At 37.9% G+C, this 27,639-nt stretch overlaps 1 protein-coding gene across 1 annotated transcript in view; it reads left to right on the top strand.

Annotated features, from left to right (window-relative positions):
• The window catches only part of gnb1a (guanine nucleotide binding protein (G protein), beta polypeptide 1a), a 269,592-nt gene that overhangs the window by 83,862 nt on the left and 158,091 nt on the right, over positions 1-27,639 (top strand). Inside the window, exon 2 of the mRNA XM_051931257.1 lies at positions 8,719-8,826. Within this exon, the coding sequence (XP_051787217.1) occupies positions 8,770-8,826 (57 nt within the window). The 5' untranslated portion in view covers positions 8,719-8,769. The remainder of the gene's footprint in view (positions 1-8,718; positions 8,827-27,639) is intronic.

Below are 27,639 nucleotides of genomic sequence, written 5' to 3'. Positions count from 1 at the left end.
GCACACTACAATGCTACCCCTGCCACCCCGTTCAGCCACAACCAGGTCACCGCTTGCAGCATTACCAGCTGTGTGTGCTGGGCAGGCAGTGAAACCCCCCCCCCCCCCCCACACACACACACACACACACTAGGGGCCTTCACCCCCTGCCCGCTTCGCTCGCCAACCCCCGTGTTTGGTTTTCCGGATACACACTTTTAAGATTTTTTTTTTCTTTGAATTGTTGCTATTTCATTAGTTTCACTTTTATTTCAGAACTTCTGTAAAAACAATATTTGTAATCTTGCGAGTCCCAATATGCTGAATCTTTTTAATGAGGTCAGGATAGGTTTCTCTGTTTGGAATTTCAGCACAGACAAAATGATCTACATCATCAGCAGTTAATAATTTTTTTTTACAAAGTAAAAAAGTAAGTAGAGTTCTGCATTGGACTCCTGTCTGTAAAGTCGTGCTATTTTCCTTTCACAGTTCCAAAAGTACATGGGGTTACCAAGGTGATACCCCAGCTTTTGTGTAGGTTTTTGCACAAGGGCTAGACAGAACGTTTTTGACTCCTGGGGTAAATGTAGCTTTTTAAATAAGCAGACAGATAAATACATATACATGAACAAAGTAACCAATAAATGTATGTGTGGTAAACTCCGTTTTTGAAATTCTCAAGAGTCTTGATTTTTCATATGCATAGTTATACAGGACAACATGCAGTGAAATGCATCATGATCCGCTTATCAAAAACTGTGCAAAGTTAGAAGAATATCAGTTAAATTAACAAAAAGTCATAGATTGAAAGATAACAGTATAGTAGAACATAATAAATATGTAAAATTATGTGAATAAAGTAATTATTGTGCTAAACCAAAGTTACACTGGTGCATAGTTAAATGAGGCAGTTTGTTTGTTTGCGCTACTGCGATCTTTACTTTTTTTTAATATTTTCTAATTTTCCTACTTTCATATCCTTTAACTTTCTCCACATGTGTATAGCACCGTTTTTTTTTTTTTTTTTTGAGCCTTTCTAATTTCACTCGTTTCATAGTCTCTAACCTGCTCTGCATGTGTTTAGCGCCAACGTTTGTAAACGTCATTATGAAGTTCTACTTTGTCATTTTACTCATTGTCTTTTAATTCTGAGCCGTACAGTTCAATACATAGAACAGAATAAATCCTCAATACAGTATAAAAATAAAAATTGTAGAAGTACGGAGTAGAATTTCACATTAGATGATATCACATAATATGATTTGGATTTGTTTTAAGTCCTGGAGACCTCATTCATCAAGCTGCCTCTCCCATTTTGACATTCCACATCTGAAATAATGCTAATCCGTTGAAAGGACCCCTCATTCCCACGTCCCCATTCATCAGGGATGACTTTACCTTAGGCAGGCAATCTACAATTTAAAGAGATTATTTTCTTGTGAATTGTTACATATGCATTATTTTCACTTTTACTTTAAAAACTTGTTTAAAAACAATACTTGTTTCTTTATTTCCTGCCCAGCGCGTGGTTACATCTCTTTCTTCCCAGACGTATAATACTGCTCCTGTTGTGAAGGGTGTTGCTGCTCAACTTACGCTAAGGATATGCCTTTGGATCATTTGCTGTCTTTTTGCTGCTTGCTAGCTGCCTCTTCTGCCTGTCTGTCGCATGTCGTTGTTTTAAAAGCTCAGAGCATATGATGCTTTTTTCACGTTGTCATTATGGGGTGTTGTGTGTAGAATTCTGAGGAAAAAAATGAATTTAATCCATTTTGGAATAAGGCTGTAACATAACAAAATGTTGAAAAAGTGATGCGATGTGAATACTTTCCGGATGCACTGTGTATGTATGTATGTATGTATATGTATATATATATATATATATATATATATATATATATACACACAAACACACATTACAGCCTTATTCCAAAATGGATTAAATTCATTTTTTTCCTCAGAATTCTACACACAACACCCCATAATGACAAAATGAAAAATGTTTACTTAAGGTTTTTGCAAATTTATTAAAAATAAAAAAATTGAGAAAGCACATGTACATAAGTATTCACAGCCTTTGCCGTGAAGCTCGAAATTGAGCTCAGGTGCATCCCGTTTCCCCTGATCATCCTTGAGATGTTTCTGCAGCTTAATTGGAGTCCACCTGTGGTAAATTAAGTTGACTGGACATGATTTGGAAAGGCACACACCTCTATATATAAGGTCCCACTGTTGACAGTTCATGTCAGAGCACAAACCAAGCATGAAGTCAAAGGAATTGTCTGTAGACCTCCGAGACAGGATTGTCTCGAGGCACATATCTGGGGAAGGTTACAGAAAAAATTCTGCTGCTTTGAAGGTCCCAATGAGCACAGTGGCCTCCATCATCTGTAAGTGGAAGAAGTTCGAAACCACCAGGACTCTTCCTAGAGCTGGCCGACCATCTAAACTGAGTGATCGGGGGAGAAGGGCCTTAGTCAGGGAGGTGACCAAGAACCCGATGGTCACTCTGTCAGAGCTCCAGAGGTCCTCTGTGGAGAGAGGAGAACCTTCCAGAAGGACAACCATCTCTGCATCAATCCACCAATCAGGCCTGTATGGTAGAGTGGCCAGATGGAAGCCACTTCTTAGTAAAAGGCACATGGCAGCCAGCCTGGAGTTTGCCAAAAGGCACCTGAAGGACTCTCAGACCATGAGAGGGAAAATTCTCTGGTCTGATGACACAAAGATTGAACTCTTTGGTGTGAATGCCAGGTGTCACGTTTGGAGGAAGCCTGGCACCATCCCTACAGTGAAGCATGGTGGTGGCAGCATCATGCTGTGGGGATATTTTTCAGTGGCAGGAACTGGGAGACTAGTCAGGATAAAGGGAAAGATGACTGCAGCAATGTACAGAGACATCTTGGATGAAAACCTGCTCCAGAGTGCTCTTGACCTCAGACTGGGGCGAAGGTTCATCTTTCAGCAGGACAACGACCCTAAGCACACAGCCAAGATATCAAAGGAGTGGCTTCAGGACAATTCTGTGAATGTCCTTGAGTGGCCCAGCCAGAGCCTAGACTTGAATCCGATCGAACATCTCTGGAGAGATCTTAAAATGGCTGTGCTCTGATGCTTCCCATTCAGCCTGAAGGAGCTTGAGAGATGCTACATAGAGGAATGGGCTAAACTGGCCAAGGATAGGTGTGCCAAGCTTGTGGCATCATATTCAACAAGACTTGAGGCTGAAATTGCTGCCAAAGGTGCATCGACAAAGTATTGAGCAAAGGCTGTGAATACTTATGTACATGTGATTTCTCAGTTTTTTTATTTTGAATAAATTTGCAAAAACCTCAAGTAAACTTTTTTCACGTTGTCATTACCAGGTGTTGTGTGCAGAATTCTGAGGAAAAAAATGAATTTAATCCATTTTGGAATAAGGCTGTAACATAACAAAAGGTGGAAAAAGTGATGCACTGTGAATACTTTCTGGATGCACTGTATGTGTGTGTGTGTATATATATTGTGAGCTGCGAAGCTAATCGTACCCCCAAAAGTTACAGACGCCCCTGGGAAAACCCCTAGGAAACATAGACAGACTACCTTCACATTTCTCCTTTCCCTTCTGGCCGGCTCTGTCCCGTAGTCTACCTCTCTCAAGGTGCTCCGCCTTCTCAAAAAGCCTGCACAGGCTTCTCTCAGTTGTTAAACTGATGTCTTGCTTCTCCTGATCCCTCTCTCAAACTGTCATCTCTGAATTGTCATGGAGGAGCACGTTTAAACTTTTGAAAAGAGACAAATGTTTGTTTGCAGTGTTTTGAATAAGAAAGAAAGTTCCTTTCTTTTGTACAACCTCCTGTGTCTCTGTGTAAATCTGTGACAAGTGTGAAAATATATATATGTGTGTGTATATATATATATATATATATATATCTATATATATATATCTATATATATATATATCTATATATATATATCTATATATATATATCTATATATCTATCTATCTATATATCTATCTATATATATATCTATCTATCTATATATCTATCTATATATATATCTATCTATATATATATATATATCTATCTATATATATCTATATATCTATCTATATATATATCTATCTATATCTATATTTATATATATATATATATCTATATGTATATCTATATATGTATATCTATATATCTATATCTATATCTATATATCTATATCTATACAGATATATCTCTACAGTGGTGTGAAAAACTATTTGCCCCCTTCCTGATTTCTTATTCTTTTGCATGTTTGTCACACAAAATGTTTCTGATCATCAAACACATTTAACTATTAGTCAAATATAACACAAGTAAACACAAAATGCAGTTTGTAAATGGTGGTTTTTATTATTTAGGGAGAAAAAAAAATCCAAACCTACATGGCCCTGTGTGAAAAAGTAATTGCCCCCTGAACCTAATAACTGGTTGGGCCACCCTTAGCAGCAATAACTGCAATCAAGCGTTTGCAATAACTTGCAATGAGTCTTTTACAGCGCTCTGGAGGAATTTTGGCCCACTCATCTTTGCAAAATTGTTGTAATTCAGCTTTATTTGAGGGTTTTTCTAGCATGAACCGCCTTTTTAACGTCATGCCATAGCATCTCAATTGGATTCAGGTCAGGACTTTGACTAGGCCACTCCAAAGTCTTCATTTTGTTTTTCCTCAGCCATTCAGAGGTGGATTTGCTGGTGTGTTTTGGGTCATTGTCCTGTTGCAGCACCCAAGATCGCTTCAGCTTGAGTTGACGAACAGATGGCCGGACATTCTCCTTCAGGATTTTTTGGTAGACAGTAGAATTCATGGTTCCATCTATCACAGCAAGCCTTCCAGGTCCTGAAGCAGCAAAACAACCCCAGACCATCACACTACCACCACCATATTTTACTGTTGGTATGATGTTCTTTTTCTGAAATGCTGTGTTCCTTTTATGCCAGATGTAACGGGACATTTGCCTTCCAAAAAGTTCAATTTTTGTCTCATCAGTCCACAAGGTATTTTCCCAAAAGTCTTGGCAATCATTGAGATGTTTCTTAGCAAAATTGAGACGAGCCCTAATGTTCTTTTTGCTTAACAGTGGTTTGCGTCTTGGACATCTGCCATGCAGGCCGTTTTTGCCCAGTCTCTTTCTTATGGTGGAGTCGTGAACACTGACCTTAATTGAGGCAAGTGAGGCCTGCAGTTCTTTAGACGTTGTCCTGGGGTCTTTTGTGACCTCTCGGATGAGTCGTCTCTGCACTCTTGGGGTAATTTTGGTCGGCCGGCCCACTCCTGGGAAGGTTCACCACTGTTCCATGTTTTTGCCATTTGTGGATAATGGCTCTCACTGTGGTTCGCTGGAGTCCCAAAGCTTTAGAAATGGCTTTATAACCTTTACCAGACTGATAGATCTCAATTACTTCTGTTCTCATTTGTTCCTGAATTTCTTTGGATCTTGGCATGATGTCTAGCTTTTGAGGTGCTTTTGGTCTACTTCTCTGTGTCAGGCAGCTCCTATTTAAGTGATTTCTTGATTGAAACAGGTGTGGCAGTAATCAGGCCTGGGGGTGGCTATGGAAATTGAACTCAGGTGTGATACACCACAGTTAGGTTATTTTTTAACAAGGGGGCAATTACTTTTTCACACAGGGCCATGTAGGTTTGGATTTTTTTTCTCCCTAAATAATAAACACCATCATTTAAAAACTGCATTTTGTGTTTACTTGTGTTATATTTGACTAATGGTTAAATGTGTTTGATGATCAGAAACATTTTGTGTGACAAACATGCAAAAGAATAAGAAATCAGGAAGGGGGCAAATAGTTTTTCACACCACTGTATATCTATCTATATCTATCTATATATCTATCTATATATCTATATATATATATATATATATATATCGTATGTATATCTCATTTCTGTGTACAGTGGAGCACAGTCTTCACATTTCTGTTTGTACTTGAATCGCTATGATAAATAAGAACTAAACCAGACTGTAAATTGCCAGTAAGCCCAATGCCAGTTAAAATAGAATAGAATAGAAATACAATGGTCAGTGGTATCAAACACTGCACTTAAATGTAGTGACATGATTACAATGGAATTTCCTTTGTCAGGGAAGGTTAGAATGTGGTTTACAACATACGTTTCTGTACTATAACCAGTGCGTAGGACAGACTTGAATTTCTTTTTCCAAGTATTTTAGAGAGAAAGGGTAAATTTGAAATGGGTCTACAATTACTAAGTGTATGTGGATCTAGGTCTGACTTTTGAAGTAGTGAATTTTTTTAAATGAAACTATTAGGGCATTGGGAACTGTGCCATTCAATAATGACCTGTTGGTATTGTTAAGAATATGTGCTGCAAAATATCCATTGAGCTTTTTACTGTTTTTGTTGGCACTGGATTTCAGGAGGCAAGTAGCAGGTTTTATGTCTTAATATTATAATATTGTTAATCTAATGAAAGCAGGATTTTCAGCACAGAAATGTGATGTTTTGAGAGTTAAATTTTGTATTCAGTTAAGTTAAAATTAAACTTTTAAGTGTGTGTTTATTTATTTTATTATTTATTGCCGTATTATTCAGTTACCAACTACCAGGAGATTTTTTTTAATGTTAACACAAAATTCTTTAATCATCTACTGTTTTAACTTAAAACATTAAATTAGTGTTCTTTGGTTTACAGTGCTGTGAAAAAATATTTGCCCCCTTCCTGATTTCCTTTTTTTTTTTTTGTGCATGTTTGTCACACTTAAATGTTTTATGTCATCAAACAAATTTAAATATTTGATAAATTTAACCCAAGTAAACATAAAATGCAGTTTTTAATTGATGATTTTATTTATTAAGGTAAAAAAACCTATCCAAGGCCATCTGTGAAAAAGTAATTGCCCCTAAACCTAATAACTGGTTGTGCCATCCTTAGCAGCAACAGCTACAATCAAGCATTTGTGATGACTGGCAATGAGTGTGCTTCAGCTTGAGGTCTCCTTCAGGATTTTTTGGTAGAGGGCAGAGTTCATGGTTCCATCAAACACAGCAAGTCATCCAGGTCCTGAAGCAGCAAAGCAGCCCCAGACCATCACACTACCACCAGCATGTTTGACTGTTGGTATGATGTTCTTTTTCTGAAATGCTGTGTTACTTTTACGCTAGATGTAATGGGACGCACACTTTCCAAAAAGTTCAACTTTTGTTTCGTTAGTCCACAGAATATTTTATCAAAATTCCTGAAGGTCATCAGGATTTTTTTTGGCAAAAGTGAGATAAGCCTTTATGTTCTTTTTGGTCAGCAGTGGTTTTCACCTTGGAGCTCATGTCAGTGCATGCCAATATTTGCCCAGTCTGTCTCTTATGGTTAAGTCATGAACACTGACTTTAACTGAGGCAAGTGAGGCCTGCAGTTCTTATTAGTAAAAGCATCACTTAAAAACAGCATTTTGTGCTTACATGGGTTATCTTTGTCTAATATTTAAATTTGTTTGATGATCTGAAACATTTAAGTGTGACAAACATGCAAAAAAATGGAAATCAGGAAGGGGCAAATACTACTTCACAGCACTATGAATTATATTTACAGGTACATGTAATCAGCTTGCAAATGTTAGCTAATAGTTTATTTCTGAGATTTTCCTCTTAATTGTAGCATGTTTAGAGAATATGAAACTTGTTACAGCGGCGAACCCACATGTTACTGCAGAAAAGATTATGAAAATACTGTGTTCTGACATATGCATGTATTAAGTAAATCAATTAAGAATATTATTGTGCCTGCTAGTCCCAACAAAATTCTTAAGGTTGTGTAGTTAATGCTATGCTAAATAGTATCAACAGCAACACTTAAGAGGAAAAGGGGTCTGGTACCAATCTGTGAACTTAATTGTTATTAAAACTTATAACAAAATAAAAATGGATACTGTTCTCATTATGAGTCCACATTTGGAAATATTCATATAGCACTATTCTTTTTAGCAATAGTATCAAGCTTGTAATCCCCAAGGTTGTTTAAGAAATTATCTTTATGCGGAGACATATGGCCTGGAAGTCTTCAGAGGAGAAGCGTGAATGTTCACATGTACATTTATTAAAATATTTTTAAAAAGTCAATAAGGATTGAGGTCATACAGATCATTTTTTGGATCATCAGCATTCTTTGAATTAAATGGATTTGGTTGAGAAGCTGACGCACCCAGCTTTGGCTTTGTGTCTAATACCAGAGTTAGCAGGAATTATTTGGATTGTGTGTTGCAGAGTATTGAAGCTTGTAAACAGAAGCAAATTCTGAAGCATCTTCATTGTAATGCTGCCGTCTTTTGTATAGTTGATTAAGGAAGGTATGCTAATTACTTTTTGTTTTTAAACAGCTGTAGATTTCATGGTGACTAAGATCCAGTAATATGGAGCTCAATTGTGGTAAATGTGAAGTAGTCATTCTAACACATGTAGAATGTGTTTTGTTTTTAGCTAAGTTCTGAGCCATGACTGTAGTGCAGTAATTTTGTGGAACACATTTGAATTGTGGCGAAAGTTAAAGAATTAGGTATTATTGCCAGATGTGAAATAGAATAATTTGCTCAATTCAGTTAATATTTGTGAATGAGAGTTTCTTATATAAAATATGGTGGTTTAACAGCTGAAAGTATCTGATTCATCTGAATTCTGTTTTTATTATGCATTTTTTATAAATGAATTGTAAACAGAGCAATTAATATTACATTTTCTCTCCCCCCCTTGCCAGATCTGTGAGTGTCCCGGTCAGAAACATTAAGCCCCATTTAACACGGAAAAAATGAGTGAACTTGACCAATTACGCCAAGAGGCCGAACAGCTGAAGAACCAGATCAGAGTATGTAATTTTTTTTTTTTTACTTTAATAAACTTGACTTTAACATTGAGTTGTGTGAGGTATTGGTTTTGCATGACTTTAACAAATCATATCCAAACTAAGTGTATAATATGGTCACTGTGCATACCATAATATCAGATTGAAATGAAATTAGAGTATTGTTAATACAACAGTCTTTTCTGCATGATGAAGTTATTTGTTTAAATGCAATTTATTGGTTGCTGATATTCAAAGATTGACAAATGAGTTAATAATTCAGGATGATAAAACATAGGATAGTGTCTAGTTACATACGTTTTTTTTTTTTTTTTTTTTTTTAAACAAAATGTAGTTATGGAAAACTAAAGTAAAAAAAAAAAAGAAAAACACTGACTTTTCTCTAGATTCTCACATTAGCAATACAGTACAGGTAGTCCCCAAGTTACGGACATACGACTTTTGAACAGCGCCGAAGCTGCTGCTTCATCTGTCTGGGGGACATGACGCAGGCTCGTCAGTAACTGCTGCTCCGTCATCCTCGGCCTGGGGACGCTGCAAGCGGTGGCTAGAGGGGGCGATTTCGCTGCTCGCGCAGTGTAGTGTCCCTTGAGCGGCTCCAGTTGATGAATGGGGTGGTGGGAGCTGCAACCCATTCATTCTCATTGGGCAGCTGGTTGCGCGGCAAGTGGTGACCCGGGGTCCATAGTCGCCGGGGCCACAGCTACTGCTCATGTGCAGGATGGCAGCATGATGGGACAGTTCGCTGCCTGCCCATAACGCCACCGCAGCTACTGCTCCTGACTGCCCCATTCGTTCTCTGTGGGAGGTTGGTGATGCGCAAGCTGGTGACCCGGTTGTGGCTGAACAGAGGTCATTGAGGGTGAATGGGGCGGTGGGGGGTAGCATTGTATAGTGTGCCTCAGGTGGCTGCCTGTTGAATGGGGGTGGTGGTGGGCAATTCACTACCCACCTTTGGCCGCACCCTGTTCGTTCTCGGTGGACAGACGCTGCAGGCAGCATACTGTATGCATGTGGAGGTGACTGTGTGGTGGGTGAATGGTGGATTGCTCCTCGCCTTCCCTATTCATTCTCAATAGCAAGCCTGCTTGTACTGTTACATACATAGCAGGAAGTTGTCTCTCGTCAGTACACCAGACGTGCTGACAAGGGGTGCCTTCCTGCTGTGATAGCGTGTACAGTGCTGCGGAGAAGAGCTCATCTTAACCTTTTGTCTTCACTCTTCAACAATGTCTCTGAAACACAAATCTGATGCAAGTGCTGGTGATACAGTAAAGAAGAGAAAAACCATCACCATGGAAAATAAAGTAGAAATAATAAAAAGGTCAGAGAGAGGTGAAACTCCCATCATTCATTGGCAGAGCACTTGGTTACAGTTGGTCAACAATAGCATTTATTAAAATAATGTACCTATTCTGACTTACATACAAATTCAACTTAAGAACGAACCTATAGTCCCTATCTCGTATGTAACCAGGGGACTGCCTGTATTATGTTTCATACATTGTTTTTTAAGCCAAGTATTTGCTTCTGGTTAAAGTCTAGACTGCCACATTTCTGTTTAAATCCAATTAAATCTGTACAGTTTTTCAAGTTTTCTACACATCATTGCATATTACTTTTTGTCTGTTGACACAAAATCAGAACTGTAAATTCTCTTAAGTAGCTAAACAAAATTTTTTCTAAACTAACACTTTGCAATCCATTTCACATAGCTTGGCGTTAAACATATTAGCCATCTCCTTACCCTTTAATGTTTCCAGACTTGTTCCATCATCCTGCCAAAAAGAATTTAGAGAAAACAAAGTTAACACAGTTAAGTGTTTTAACTCTCACGATGCAACCAAAATGCAATCTTATTTTTACTTATTTTTTTAAACTGTTACTCACGAACAAACTAAGAAAAAAAATATGAAACTTCCTGAAAACCCTCATTTTTCTGAGTCTGAAAAATCTTCCAGTACTGATCCTCATACTTTTCAGAATTGCTCCTAAATGCCTTCATACATCATTATGACTGAAACATATGTATATTTAAATGGAATTCATCCCTGCTAAATTACACCCACCAGTCGTAATTAAATGAATCAGTTATTCTGGAAAATCAAAATGTCTAGAAAGTCCAAATCTACTTATTTATTTTTTCAAGTAAGTAGCCTAATTTTTAAAATTTGTTTACTAGTGACCATTTTAAAATACTTTTTGAGTCATTGAAGTATAGTATGAAGCTATTATGTGATGTATGTTTGTATTTAGTAAATATTTTTAAGTGATTTTTTTCTCTTTCATCTGCCAATGTGGAATTTACATGAGTTTATTTTTCCCCCAGTACTCCCGTTTTCCTCCTGTGTGCTTGTTAGTTTAATTGTAGAAAAGAGTACAAGATTGTGTGTATGTGTCTGTGTGTGCTTGTTTGCGTGCACCCTGAACTGGTTAAGTGGGTTGGAAAAAAATACGCATTTTCTCTTTTAGGTTATCTCATTGCTTTATTGGTGATGTTTTATGAAACTAAGACTAATTAATGCTAACCTACTTTCAGAAAAAGAGTTTTATAATACTTTACTGTTTTCCTGTATGACAGACCTGTTTGTATTTATCTGTAGGCTATTTTCATTGTCACTGGCTATAACAAACAGAATACAATAATCACCCGTTACTTTGGGGTTTGGTGGAGTTTGGAGGGATGATTTGGGGAAGAAGTCTGAACACATTTTAAGAATGTTATTTCTATTCAACTCTCCAGAGTGGGGGAAAAAAACTTTTGAATTATATATAACGTTAAACAGAACTAACTATGCAACTTTTAATGCAATGCAATGCAATTTTTGCATAATTAGATCTGAACCACCCTGTACAATGACTTGCTGTTTAAACAAAAGAAGTTAAAATGACATGTCATTAGCCTAGGTACATCATACCTGAACATTATTTACCACTAGCATGAGTTAACCTTTTTCAAATTAATAGTTCTTTTACAACTACATGGAATAAGTAACACACATCATTAAAAGGTGATTTATAAACTAAAAAAAAAACAAGTAAAATATGAGTCTTTGGACTTGTTTATAGCTGTGTAATAATACAGTTGTGATAAATGTTTAATTGCATTGTTGAACATAATTTAATTCCCAGATTACCTGCCAAAATGATTGAACCATTTGAAGTATTTTTAAGGAAGCATCCTGTATCTTGCACAAAAGGAAATTGCTAACAGAAGGATATCAGAATTAAGTGACTTACTGCAATTTCCAAACTTAAGTTAAACTTAAATTATAAATGTATTCAATAATCAGTAGTTTACCTCATTTGCTAAATGTAACAACTGTTACGAGAACCTGCTTATTGATAATGAAAACAATTCCAAAATTAATTTCCTAGAAAAGATTTGATTTGTTTAATGCATCTATAAGAATTTTTTTTAACATTAAGTGAAATCATCTCATGACATGGCTGAAAAGTATTTTATGCTTTTATTTCTAAACACAAATGCACATTAGAGGCTATAGAATTTCAGGTGTTGTCATAAATGTACACAATCCATTTGTCTACATATTCTGATGTTTATATTTTAGCAGTCAGCATCTCAGCAAAGATACCAATTGTGTTACTGGCTGAAAAATGTATTTGTAACACCTCTGATTTCATCTGTTTGTCCTCATCTGTGTAGTAGTATGCCATGTAGGTACATATCTTCATTGTGATAGCAGCTAAAAGTCAATTGTGAGTCCAAGTTTATGCAGTATTCATGTGTTGCAGTGAAGATCCATCCATCCATCCATCCATGGTGGGAGATACCCCTTGAGTAAGCAGCACATTCCAGCTGGAACTGAAGGCATTTACCAGATAGCACGGTGGAATACTTTTAAATGAATGTACAAATCACTAAATACAGTATTTTGTTTCATGTGACAATAAATAAAAAAAATATATAACCATAAATAATATCTCACAAAATTATGCATTTTGTTATTTCTTTATATATTTAATTTTTAATCACTTCTTTACCACTCAAAAATAAGCTAGAGCTTAAATCTAAACTGTCTGTATCGCCCATTAAAGCTGGACACAAGCCACTACTGCTTTTTGATTGCTGCCTCTCCATCTAGAAGACCACAGAGTGTCACATTTACAGCATATACTCCAGATGCTGACTCCGAAGAGAATGATAAATTCAGAGCTTCTTCAATTAAACTAGCCAAGTTACACAGAAATTCTTGGGATCTTTTCATTGCACTTAAATCTACTATGCATGACTGTGTTGACCAGTCTCAACTGTGAGAGTAATCATAATCATGGTACTTTGCCTTATTTGTCTTGAGAGTTCTGTGACTTATGCCTTAACTGCTGTAATTGTAGCCATTAGAGATGGTCTCTTAGAATTACTCAATCAGTCCTTAAGGCCTCATATCATGATATGTAAAAGTAACAGTTTAAATTTCATGTTCTGTTTTTGTTGTGTGTGATGTTATTGAAATAAATGATTAAAATAATTAAGTCCATAAAGAAATAAGTTTTAAAAAATATACATTTGGAGATGCATTTAATGTATGCTTATATATCATTTTATGTATTTATTCTAATTTTGTGGAATGTATTTATTTGTATATTTGTTTATTTGAAATAGTGTCAAACAAGGGGGCTCCGCCCCCTGCTTGCTTCACTCACCTACCCCCGGCGTTTTGAACCCGTGCCCGCTGGGCAGCCACGTGTGAGAATGACGCACGTTTAATACGGAGCGTTCGCCCGTGTCACTCTGGGGCCCCCCACTGTTAAAACGGAGCTCCGTCCGTACTATTATGCGGTGCATTGTGGATTACTGCGGACCCCGTAGTGTTTCCCGTTTCAGTTTGTATCTCGGTCAGTCGAGCTTTTGTTTTTGAAGGTTTTGAATTGTGGTCTTCATTATCTGTAACCTGCTGTCCATGTGTTTGTCCCCCTCGTTTAACCTGTTTATGACGTTTTACTTTGCTTTCTACTCTGTCTTTCATTTCTGATCTCGCTTTACAGTAATCCCTCGCTACTTCGCGGTTCACTTTTCGCGGATTCACGACTTCGCGGGTTTTTAAATACAAGTGATTGCCCGCCTATCGTGGAAGTTATGTTCCAGACCCATCAGCAACAGGAGAAAATCCGCGATATAGAAAGACCATATAAATAAACATTTTTATAGTTTAAGCCTTAAAATTCCCATCCCACATGCTTTAAACACATGCAAACTTATAAAACACACTTTGTTAACACATATGATATGTGGATGTCGGGCTAAGGATATGAGTAACATCTCACTATTATAAAACATTTTAACTTCACGCAAGACAAGACAGTGAGACAGGAAAATAGGTGATGTACACCTAAAAGCCTGATTGTACAGGCTTTTAAATTATTGACATGCAGAGCGACAAGCAGCACAAAGTCCACTTCTCCTTAGCGTTCATTCAGCTCCCCACCCCCTTGACAATGCGAAGTGGCAGGAGCCTACTGCGCTTCCGGGGAGGGGGGGTTTGAGCGAAGGTGCGTTCAGCTCTCACACACCCACACACACACACACACACACACTCCTCGAGCAGAGCGACAAGCAGGCATTTTGTCAGAAGCAGCCAAAGTCCATTTCTGCTCAGCGTGAGTTCAGCTGCCCCCCTTCACAAAGCGAGTGCAGACACATTGACGTCTGATCGCTGCGTGCAGGCAGTGTGCAGTGTTGGTCTGAGGTGTTTAAGAATGTAGAAAGTGTTTAAGAGCATAGGAAGTGTTTATAAGAGCGTGGGAAAGGTTAACAAGAGAGTGAGAAAGGTTTATAAGAGTGTGGGAAGGGTTTATAAAGCCTTAAAATATGTATAAATAATAAAATAAATATAGGTCGCTACTTCGCGGATTTTCACCTATCGCGGGGGGCTCTGGAACGTAACCCCCGCGATAGGTGAGGGATTACTGTATTCTGCTTTTGTTTCAATGACACCTGTTCCGTGGTGAATATATTTTCCCTTTTTCGAGTAATAATTTTCATTTGTTTGCGATACTGTGATGTTTATCGTACTGTTAATAATGCATCACTGTAATGTGATTCACCTATGCTATATAGTTTGGACGTGTGAGGATGACGTATGTTTAATACGGAGCATTCGCCCGTGTCACTCTGGGTCTCCCCACTGTTACTACGAAGCTCTTTCCGAACTATTATGCGGTGCATTGTGGAGCACTGCGGACTCTGTAGTGTTTCCCGTTTCACTTTGTATCTCGTTTAGTCGAGCTCTTTCTTTTTGGAGCAGTGCCTGCCTGGTCTGCGGCATTTCAGACGCACGTTGTAGGCGCCTGCGTTTATTAATTATATACAGGCAGGCGCGTGTTTGTATCTCGGTCACTCGAGCTGTGTCGTGTTGAATCCGTGCCTGCTTTGCCTATGCAGTTTGAGACGCGCGTTGTAGGCGTCCACATTCATTAGATCTGTCCACGCGGGCTCGGTGTCAAAGCTGTGTTAGTTGTTGAGCTGTTTGGTTTTGGAGCCGAGACAGTTTTGCTTCCGCGGTTTCAGACGCGTGTCCGTACCATCTCGTGTTTGATGTATGAACCTTTGTGGACTCCGTAGTGTGTCCCGTTTCACTCTGGGGCGGGGCGTTGACTCCTCTTGTTTTACTATGTCTCCTCCTGCGCTTTGACCACGCATTAGTGCCACTCACAATATGGCGGCGACGCCTGCGCCTTCCGTATTATGTCGGTTTTTACCATGGTGTGTAGGCGCCTTTGCCTTTTGTACTTTACCGCGCCTTCCGACGCACGATGTAGGCGCCTGCACCTTCCGGGTCCGCCTCCGCTGTGTGGTGTGGACGTTTAACTGTCATTGTTTCTGCCTTTATATTCTGTATCTCGGTGTGCATGTGTTTCGTGCCTAGGTTTTTTTGAAGCTGTTGCATTCCAGTTTTCATCATCTGTAACCCACTCTCCATGTGTTCGTCCCTGTTCTTTAATCCCTTTATAAAGTTTTACTTTGTTTCCTACTTTGTATTTTATTTCTGACAATCGCTTTATCCTGCTTGTGGCATGTCAGACGGTTCGTAGTCTCTCTCGTTTTACTCTGGGGAGGGGGGCTTTGTTCTGTAACCTGCTCTCCATGTGTTTGTCCCTGTTCTTTAGCCTCTTTTTGACGTTTTACTTTGTTTCCTACTCTGACGGTTCGTAGTCTCTCCTGTTTTGCTCTGGTGCAGGTTGGGGGGGGCTTTGTGTGGCACTTGCGCACTATGTCTTTTGCGTCCACGGGCAGGTCCCTGCGTCCATATCCGGTTTACCATTCTCGTTTAGTAATATGGATATTTCTTCATATCTGCAAGACAACACCAATTCTCTATGCAAGCTTATTCCCACCACTTAAAACAAAGGATTGTGTTTTTTTTTTTAAATTTTTTTTTTTTTTTGCAATGACTATTGGGTTATTTTGCAAAAGTATCATGTTATTTCACAAAGGTGTTTCCTGGTGTGGTTGGTATCATAATGCAAGTTTTTGCTCTGAATGTCTTGTGCCAACTAGTGAGGAATAGATTAAGGATGTGCATAGCTTGCAATCAAGTGACATGAATTAAAAAAGTCCAATATTCAAAGATCTTGCCTGCTGCTCCCTTTAATATTTGATACGCTCTTGGTGGGACAGACTAGGTAAGTATATACAATGTAATCAAGTGACAAGAACTAAATAAGAGTTTCATGCATGCCATTAGTTTCATTCAGAATATACTGTTGTTTAATAGGTTCAATACAGATGTTTTAACATAGGCAGAGTGGTAATGTAGAGCTAGCATTCCTACCTCACAGTGACAGGATTGATTGGTATCCGTTTAGTGTGTTGCATCTAGTTTTTAACACTAAATGTTGAAAATCTGTCCATAATACTTCTCAGATAAAAAACATTTCGTTTGTCTGCTGTGAAGAAAATAACATCAATCTATCTATCTATCTATCTATCTATCTATCTATCTATCTATCTATCTATCTATCTATCTATCTATCTATCTATCTATCTATCAATCAATCTCCTTTTTCTATCCCCAACCTGAACCCCATAACATTCGGGGTATACTGTGGTATATTTTACAGAGATGTGGCTTTTTGAAGTCCTTGATTTGAGTGTAGCTGAACTGGTTTCAGATTGTGCAAGCAGATGGAATTCACTAACACTGCAATAATTAAAGATGAGTTTACTGTGAAACACTTTCTGTTATCAGGTGTGCTTTCGGCAAGGGCAGTAAACAATTTATTACCACGTTTCCCTGAAAATAAGACAGGGTCTTATATTAATTTTTGCTTCAAAAGATGCACTAGGGCTTATTTTCACGGGATATCTTACACTTATTCATGTACAAGAATATACATTTATCCAAATACAGTCATGTCATCTTCTTGGAATTTTGTTATAACTCTACACATTCAGATCATGAATTTCTTGCTACTCCAGCCGCTTTTAGGATCCTCCAGGATCGATGTGTGTGCTTCGATGTTTGATGAATGGTTCGATGTGGTGAAGCAAAATGCCAACATACAAATGCGGTGCTTTGACATTCAAGCATCGCATATTCCCCAAAGTAATGACACGATACATTTTAAAAGTACATACATACCATTTTCTGTGCCGTCTTTTTTTTTTTTGGCAGCTTTACAATACCATCCGAATGTACGCCGGCATATTTGAGCCACATGGAAAAAAAAAAATGACATAATGAAAATGTCTATTTTGTGATTAAAGTGGAAATTTCAGCTTTAAACTAGAAATGTCCTCTTTAATCCCGTAGCTTACTTAGTCATTAAAGTAGACTGTCGGAAACGTCATCTTAAAACCGACCAGATTATTAAATCGCCACACGCTTCTGGGACTTCCTCCTGACCTGACAGCAGCATCGCCACACAGAACACATTAAATTTATAATATTCAAGCTTTCTGCACATTTAGAATTCTTAGATTTATACTTGATATCACTTTCATGATGAAATGCATTAAATATATGTATGTGACATTTTACAGATAAATCATTAACTTTGTTTAAATAACAAATACTGCTAATAGTTACACAAATGGGGTGGCACGGTGGCAGAGCGGTAGTGCTGCCGTCTCGCAGGGAGTCACGTCGCTTGTGATCCCTACCTGGAGTTTGCATGTTTTCCTGGTGGGTTTCAACAGTGTGCTTTCCTTCCAAAGAAGGAGGTTTGGGCTTGTGTGGGCTTGTTTTCACCTTGCGATGAGCTGATGCCCCATCTAGAAATTTTGTTTCTGTCTAGTGCTGATGCTGCCGGAATGGGCGCACCCCCAAATTGATGGATGTAATCATTAAACATCCTTTTCAGAAATATTGTGGCAAGGTGTTTTCGAAATTTAATGGATGTTTTGGGCACACGCGTTGCATCGCGTGAAGTATAAACCTGGCCTTAGACGCCTTACTTTTCAGCTGACAATCTTGACTAGAGCTTATTTTTGGGGTAGGGCTTATATTACAGAGCAGCCTGAAAATCATGTTAGGGCATATTTTCGGAGTAGATCTCATTTTCGGGGAAACACGGTAGGAGTTCCATTTTATTTTCCTCACAATTTTCTGTAGATGGGGCTCTGGATTGTTAGAATTACATCAAGGTAACTGAAGCACACAATTTATTAAGAAACTGAACAATAAATTTAATTGACATACATTAAGATGATAGAAATATGGTAACTGCTTATGTACAGTATTGACTTAGAAGAGACAAACACTGAACAATGAAGCAGCTAGCTCTTCTTTTGGTCTTTCTTGATTTTTTGGATTTACTTGATTTTTAAGCTTGTCTTTGCATTTCACTTTTGGAACTTTAGTATGATGTCAGATTCAGTTGTGTCTTGTTTAAATCGACAGCTGTTGGTGAGAGGGTTAACTGCTGTGTTGGGTATGAGGCTTTTTGTCCCCAAATTAGTAAAGACATTTGTAGGACAAATTGACATTATCCATTCTGATCTGCCAGGAGTGCAAGTCTTGTCTTAGCAAGTCAGCACCAGACACTCTTAATCTCAACTAAAAGTTTGATTCCATGATGGGGCCCCTCATCAGAATGTAGTCTCTGCGCCTTATCTGATAAGATGACCAATTACAGTAACACTCAGAAGCAGGTCTTAGAGGCACCACCTGGATACCCAAGTTTGATCAAAGTGGCATTATTCAGAGAATGGCAACCTTGATGGACAGAACTTTGCACCAGTTATATGGGCTTACGTGCATCCAGTCAATCAGAAGCAAGATGTCCACTCCGGCCTTTAAACAAAACCCTTTCACATCCAAACTCATTGCTTCCTCTATCAGCTTACTGCTGTCAACCTGTCTGTGATTGTAGCTGTCCATAGCCAGATCCCATTGCCAATAGGGTGTGGCCGTAACAAAGGTTAGGGCAATCCTTTCTCCTCCAATGGGTAAATAGTGCTGATCTGTAAAAATGGAAGACCATCTGAAAAGGAGTTGGATGAGGGTTAAGGTTAGGGTTGCAAGCAGAGGAAGACTGTAAGGTCATGTGTTTATCTTGCTAAAAGCAATGACTGAATGATCACCAGTTTCCCAAAAAACACAACTTTTCTGGCAACATGAGGAACACAGTGTGTGAAATCCTCTAAGTGAAAACTGCTGTACAGGTCACAACAAGAAGATAAAACCAAAGCAATAGAGAAGAGCTCCTGAACAAAGAAAGAAGGCACTGGAGATTCTTCATTTTGTCTGGGGAAAGCCAAAGAGGAAAGGAACAAAGCATTACTTACATCAGACTGTAAGTACACTTGCTTTGATTCTGAGAAGTAATAATTGTAATTTGGTAGATTAAAGCCAGGTAATGTATTATAATATTGGTGTCACTGTAACTGAAAGGTAATAACATTGTAAAAGATATGTTCCAGCTGTTCTAAGTTTCGAATTTGCACACAGAGAAACTGAGTGTGGGGAGGTAAGCCAGTGCGTAGACAAGCTGTGAGTAAACAAACCTCATGTTGCAGGCAGTAGAATCTTAATAACTAGCTAAAAAACTTATCCATCTTAACCACACACATTGAAACATAAGAATTCAAGTTATGTGCCTTTTTATATAGGAGTATAAAACAAGACTGATATAATCCAAGAAAAAGAAACTTGTGTGCCTTTTGTATATAAGAGAAAAGTTAAACAGTGCTTCTGTTGTCTATTATCGTAATATGAACAAATTGTATTATTTCGTTTATTGCAACAAGTGTGTTTTGGGTTTTTTCTTGAATAAGTAGCCAACCACAACATACATAGAAAGTGACAGTGTTAATGTACACTTTTGCCAATTTATGAATCTCATTCATAAATTGTAGGTACCTCTTCTAGGGCTGAATGATTTAGAGAAAATATTTAGTTGCGATTTTTATGATAGATATTGTCATTAAGGTTTGACTTGCGATTTAATTTTTTAAAGTCAACTTTCAGTTCAATATTCACTGTGTAATAGATTTAAAACATGATGGAGCATTACCACATGAAATACCATCAAAATATGAAGTGCTTAATATTCTAATTCAAGTATGACATGTTTATTATTTTTGAATTGGCATAGAGCTTAGAACAGTTATCATAAACGCTGTGACATGTGGCTCAGGAATAGTATGTAAATATTGTACCATCTGTAATCAATAGAACAATATTTACTGATATCTAGCATTTAGCTCATTAAAATGACAAACCACAGAATAATTATAAAAAACTTAAGTACTAAGTAGAAAAATTCAATGTAAATGTTAAATGAAATATCTAAATATTACACATTAAAATAAAACATTTACTTGCAGATAGGCAGCATTTAACTTTCAAACTTTTTTTTTTTTTTCTTTTTTCAAAGACTGGCACTATAGGATATAATGCAGAACAACTAAAATCTTAAAATCATTCCAAACAACAGAAGTTCTCCATAATACTTGCTTCACTGACATCCCTACATTCTCAACACTCATTGTGGTCTTTACAGATTTTTTGGCAAAAACACCAGCATGTCAGTCTTTACTGGTTTCAAACATGAACACTGACAATATGACTTCATTACCCAAGCACTAAGCAGTCTCCCTGATGGTAAACCTGTGGCTGGTATATACCGGAATTTGTGAGTCAGTTTGCTCAGCAGCAAAAAAGTAACATTGTGTACTAGGGCTGTCAAGTTAGGTGGAAAATAAGGTTTGAACATTCAAATCAAAAACAAGAAAATATTGTAATTTTTTTTTAAACTTAGGTTAGTACTGCTGGCCATTACATTTAGTTTAGAATAGAACAACAAACACCAAATTAAAAAAAAATCCAAGCAGTACTGTTTAAACTGTTTAAAAATAAGAGCCATTAAAATCACATGCAGCTGCACCCTATAGAAGGGAAGCATCCGCACCGCTGTCTTGTTTTCAGCCTACTACTGGAGGCTAGAGGTTTAAACCATATGGCCTGTTTGGCACGGAAGCAAAATCTTATCCCTCACACCCCAGTTACTCAACTCCTTCCTACAGACGTGTCCTGTACTTTCACAAAAAAATGCTTTCCTCTGGGATCCACCACAGCTTTGCTTTATAGCTGTTACCAGCTGCGTGCAATAAACGAGACCCAAGCAACATTGTCATAAGCACTTAATGTTTTGTAGTCTCACCAGTAAAACAACTAAAAAAATATTAATAATGATGTAATGAGGTGTAGTGCCAGTGCGTGTGACTTATAAGGATTTAGGCTTCTATTCGTGGCTCCATTTATGGCCCACTGTCCTGAAGAATATCAAAACAAATATGGGCCAGTCAGTTAGCAAGACTGCAACAACACGAGAATAGTGAATGAAATAAAGGAGCAGGCAGATGAAAAGCTGACGTTTTATGTTGGAGGCACCCACTGCACTGGACCGGTTTTAATTTTAAATAGAGCAAATCCTATTACGCTTTTTAAACAAGCACTGATTTATTTAAAAAAAAAAAAAAACAGCAGAGATTTTGATGCGCTAATCAATCAAGCGCTGGTTTGAAGAGATGATTTGCAACAAGAGGTCTGTGTCACTTAGGACATCAGAATAATGTATCACCAAGCCAGACAGCATGAATGTATAAAGCAAAAGAAACAGTGAGGCCGCTGTATGACGTGTGCCTACACACAACTAAGCACAGAAAGAGATCCAAGTAAAAAGTTCCCCCATATGCAGCTCCCTCCTTGTTCGTGCCCAGGTCATGTACAGTGAATGAACTTGGCACATGTCGTTTAGTCCGATTCTGTTCAGTGCCCTCACTCACACCGTTTGATAGCGGAGTTCTGTTACCAATATGAGGATGTTCAAGTGAAATACCAGGTAGTCATGTAATTGAGGAGCTGGGGCAATGTCTTTCATTTTACAATATCTGTAAGGTATTTTTTTTTAATTGATACACTATACTTTGTAATTATTAATGGTCCACATTGGTGACTTTGGATCTACGCACAACCTTCTGCAGGAGGTAATGCTGAGTTAATGTCCACGCCAATTATCCAGTTTGGGTATGAGATTTGATCATACCCACTAGAAGATGCACCTATCAGTCCAATCAAAAAATCGCATATTTTGTTCTTTTTTAATCTAAAAGTACATACAGTATTTTCATTTTAAACATAGAGTATTTTTTCCTCATTAAAAAATTATTACAAGATGGCCGTAGTGGTCTGTTTGGCTGGGCATGCCCACAAAAATGGGTCTGACTTGTGGATCAAAGAGCACAGCAGTGGGGCAAAAAAGGATGTTTGCTCTTTAGGTTTACTAATGGAGGAAAAAAAAAGTTCACAATTACTAAAAGGCCAATTGTAGAAGTGAATTGCAAAAATAGATCTGCAAAATATTGCAGTTTGCAAAGCACTTCACTAGTAAAATGCCTGTTGGCCTTGAAATCAATTAATCGTTCATTCCAATCTCTTTATATATCTGTATTATTATACTGTTTGTATTATTGTGAAGTTGGAACAGCTTACCAGGAATTTTTTTGGGTTATTCTACTCTCACTAGGGCTGGGCGATTAATCGAAAAGTAATCGCAATCGACATTCAGAACCTATAATCAATCAAATTTTTCCAGGTCGATTATTTCGATTACTTTCCCTTTAAAAACACTACCGCGTGTGGAGTCACGTGAACCCGCTCCGTTACGTTAAGTTATTCCGGCGACATGTCGAGCATGGAGAGCTTAAACACTGACACAACTGAGCAACAAGAGCAGCTTGTACCAAAGAAAAACACAGTCTCCATCATTTGGACACATTTTGGCTTCAGTAAGGATGACATCGAACAAAATGAAGTCAGATGTAGACACTGTAGAAAAACAGTTTCGACGCCCAAAGGTAACACCACCAATTTGTTTCAACACTTGAAGCACAATCACGTTACTGAATATGAACAGTGCATGGCTCAAAAAAAACAAAAAGAGACTGACAAGCGGCCAGCAACAAGTGCCTCCGCAAAGCAGATGTCGATAACACAAGCGTTCACAAATGCCACACAGTATGAGAAGAGTTCAAGAAGATGGAAAGAAATAACTGATGCTATTTGTTATTACATCGCAAAGGATATGACTCCCTTGGCTACAGTGGAGCGAAGCGGGTTTAAACACCTCGTTAAAACTCTCGACAGAAGATACACTGTGCCATCGCGATCACATTTTTCTAAAACTGCGCTGCCAGACATGTACAAGACATGTTGTAAAAATGTAGCTGCTGAACTGAAAAATGTTCAACACTTTGCAGCCACATCTGATCTCTGGTCAAGTAGGACGATGGACCCATTCTTGAGCCTTACTTTGCACTACATTGACGATGATTGGAAGCTGCGCCAGAGATGCCTTGAGACGGCATATTTTCCAGCCGATCACACGGCAGATATGATTGCGCAAGGTCTGAAAGATATGCTTTCTGAATGGGACCTCGCGGAAGAAAAACTTTCAGCCATTACGACAGACAATGGTGCTAATGTTGTCAAAGCTGCTGCGCTTAATGGATGGTTACGGCAGCAGTGTTTTGGACACCGCCTACACCTTGCAATTGGTAAGTACACGTCATCTTAATTAAATATAATAGCATAAAAGCAAAAGAGGTCATTAGGAAGCTTTTTTAAAGGGAGTGAGGCAACACCTTCAGCAAGTTCAGCTACACCCACTCTGTCACTTCAGCAATCGCTAGAAGCAGAGATGAGCAGCTATTTGGTGTCCCCCATGCTGGATAGTGAGGCAAATCCACTGGACTGGTGGAGGAAGCATCATGTACACTTTCCCACTCAAAGTAAGGTGGCAAAAAAGTATCTCTGCATACCAGCTACTAGCTCCCCATCAGAGCGGGTTTTCAGTTCGGGCAGAAACATTGTTACATGCCTCAGGTCCTGCCTGAACCTGAAAAGGTTAACATGCTCGTGTTTCTTAGTAAGAACTTAGAGTAAATTCATGTTCATATAGTGACATGACAAGATCGCTAAGATCACCTCATGCAACAGTGTTTAGAGAGTTCTATTTTCATTACAACATTAAAATATTTGTTTACAGAAGATGAAATGCACTATTTAAAATATTATTTACAGGATATATAAGAGTTATTTTATTTAGAAGAGATACTGCTTATTTTCTACTTTTAATAAGAAAAACATTGAAAATAATTAATTTTGTTTCCAAAAGTGCAAGTTATTTATTTTGACTTTTTTTATAAGAACAAAGTGACTGTTCGTTTTAGGCAATGTGTGCTTTAATTTCAATTGTTCAACATTGATGTTCAATAAATAATCACAGACAGTAGATAGTGTGTTTCCTTCAATTATTTTAAAATCAAGTAATGCACCTTTCATTCAAAAATCTCTCACTTGTAATATGTGAGCATATTTACTGTACAAAACTTGTCAGTGAACTATGAGGGCAAAAAAATAAATAAATAAATAAAATAATCGTTCATTAATTGTAATCGAGTTAAAATGTTCAATTAATCGAGATTTTGATTTTAGCCCAAATCGCCCAGCCCTAACTCTCACCCATTAAGATTAACACACACAAAGATGCACACACATACACTTAACGATGCTATCCAGATAAAGTCTTTAGTGGTACCAATTGCCAATCATTCAGCAACATTACACATAGGGAGTCCCTATGTAGAGAATACTATCAGCAGTGCTAACAAACAACTTTTGGTTATATGCTACTTACTATCCAAACTGTCTTGCTTTTACCACAGTTGTTACTATTTACTATTGAGGAACGACCTTAATACCCCGATAAACAGCTTGGAAAAGAAAGCAGCAATTTGACCCACACTAGGCACCCTCTTATTTTAATTGCGCTAGATAAGTGACAAAGGGTAGTAAATTTAAATGCAATGTGGTAATTATTCATATATAAAAATACGCAAACAGAAGAAAATATAATAGAAAAAAATGGATAGCAAAGTATTAGAAAGCTTACTAAAAATCAGAAATATCAAGGGTGGATGTTTATCCTGGGTGGCTTTTAGTTTAGCGATTGGTGCTCTTCATAAGTTACATTCTCCAGTTTTCAGATGAAATGTTTACACGTCTCTGCAGCAGATGCAGATTACAATACTCAAAACACCAGAATGAACAAATCTGCCTAACGATACCAGTAGAAACATGAACAAGGCTGCACAGTATCAGCTTTCTGACTGCATGTCTAAACGAATAACTAAAGGAAGTTAACTTTGTAGTGTCTTCCTTTGCGGATCCATTGCTGTGCCTTATGGGATTTTATTGACCCAATTTTGACACCCTGTTTAAGGTGCTTTGTACTTCAAATTTTTCACCCAAATCTATTCTATATTATTGACATGACCATCTCGACCTGTAGTGCCAATTATCCTCACTTTTAGACCAGGTAACATTTAGTGTTTTTATGGGTAGAACAGATGAAATTTAAGGTGATTTTACTTTTTCAAATACAAAACTGGGTTCGTTTTGTGTTGTAAGGGTTAAGTCTACAACTAGACTTTACTAGATTTGTTTTAATAATCTGTTTATATATGCACATAAAATATACTTTGTTTAATGTAGGCTCTTTTTGTGTGTTATTGGGTATACAGTAATCCCTCCTCCATCGTGGCGGTTGCGTTCCACAGCCACCCGTGAAATAAGAAAATCCGCGAAGTAGAAACCATATGTTTATATGGTTATTTTTATATTGTCATGCTTGGGTCACAGATTTGCGCAGAAACACAGGAGGTTGTAGAGAGACAGGAACGTTATTCAAACACTGCAAACAAACATTTGTCTCTTTTTCAAAAGTTTAAACTGTGCTCCATGACAAGACAGAGATGACAGTTCAGTCTCACAATTAAAAGAATGCAAACATATCTTCCTCTTCAAAGGAGCAAACAAATCAATAGGGCTGTTTGGCTTTTAAGTATGCGAAGCACCGCGGCACAAAGCTGTTGAAGGTGGCAGCTCACACCCCCTCCGTCAGGAGCAGAGAGAGACAGATAAAAAAAAATCAATACGTGCCCTTCGAGCTTTTAAGTATGCGAAGCACCGTGCAGCATGTCGCTTCACGAAGCAACTGCACAGAAGGTAGCCAACGTGAAGATAATCTTTCAGCATTTTTAGACGAGCGTCCGTATTGTCTAGGTGTGCGAACAGCCCCCCTGCTCACACCCCCTACGTCAGGATCAGAGAAAGTCAGCGCAAGAGAGGCAGAGAAAAGTAAGTTGGGTAGCTTCTCAGCCATCTGCCAGTAGCGTCCCTTGTATGAAATCAACTGGGCAAACCAACTGAGGAAGCATGTACCAGAAATTAAAAGACCCATTGTCCACAGAAATCTGCGAACCAGCAAAAAATCCGCGATATATATTTAAATATGCTTACATAAAGGGGTCTCTCTTTGAACTGCCTCTCCCAAGGTTCCTTCCATTTTTTCCCTACTAGGTTTTTTTGGGGAGTTTTTCCTTGTCGTCTTAGAGAGTCAAGGCTGGGGGGCTGTCAAGAGGCAGGGCCTGTTAAAGCCCATTGCGGCACTTCCTGTGTGATTTTGGGCTATACAAAAATAAACTGTATTGTATTGTATATAAAATCCGCTATAGAGTGAAGCCGCGAAAGGCGAAGCGCGATATAGCGAGGGATCACTGTACATTTAAAAAAAAAATAAAAAATTTTCCAGGTTATGGTATCCTTCCTTGCTCATTTGTGATGAATTATTCTTTGCAAATCTTTAATTTCTCTCCAGTTACACAACACTACATTCAGCAGGAAATATTATATTTATGTATCTGTATAAAGATAAATATTGTTTCTTGTGTCACACACCAGTAAAACTGCAAATTCTTTGTAAAGGTCTTTGTAAGAGCCATTTCCTAGATTCATGAATGTTTTACTAGATGACAATGCATATTCTATGGGAGGTTCCTAAAACCCCCATAAATTGAGTAAAATTGGTATATTCTAGCTATTTCTATCTGCTTTGACTAAACATTATTCTTCAGTTAGTGACCAGCCTTGCCATGTGTAATGGGTAGAGGGCATAAGGTTTTAAACCGTTTTTAAGTGTGTGAAGTAACTCGTGCTTATTTAACTGCAAAGCCGTATGCTTAAGGCATACAGAAGAAGAAATTAAGAATTTTTAAGTACAGAAATAACTAAAGTTTCTCAAGAAAAGCTAAGTTTAGAGAAGATACATTTTTCCTTTTTTTTGCCTTTTATTCTACATGTGTAACAACTTTTCTCTATATTCTTGTGTGGATTATTTGCTTTTAATTTTCACTAAACATTTTTAAAATGAACTTTTGGACTGAGGGCTTTCTTTCGGCACGCATTTTGCCTGTGCTTGATCTTGCCTTATACTTCGGTGGCTACAACT

Source organism: Erpetoichthys calabaricus, chromosome 8 (genome assembly GCF_900747795.2).
Source record: "Erpetoichthys calabaricus chromosome 8, fErpCal1.3, whole genome shotgun sequence".
NCBI classification, from domain to species: domain Eukaryota; kingdom Metazoa; phylum Chordata; class Cladistia; order Polypteriformes; family Polypteridae; genus Erpetoichthys; species Erpetoichthys calabaricus.
The sequence above is the reverse complement of the archived record's forward strand: the minus strand, read 5'-3'. Positions and strand labels throughout refer to the sequence as shown.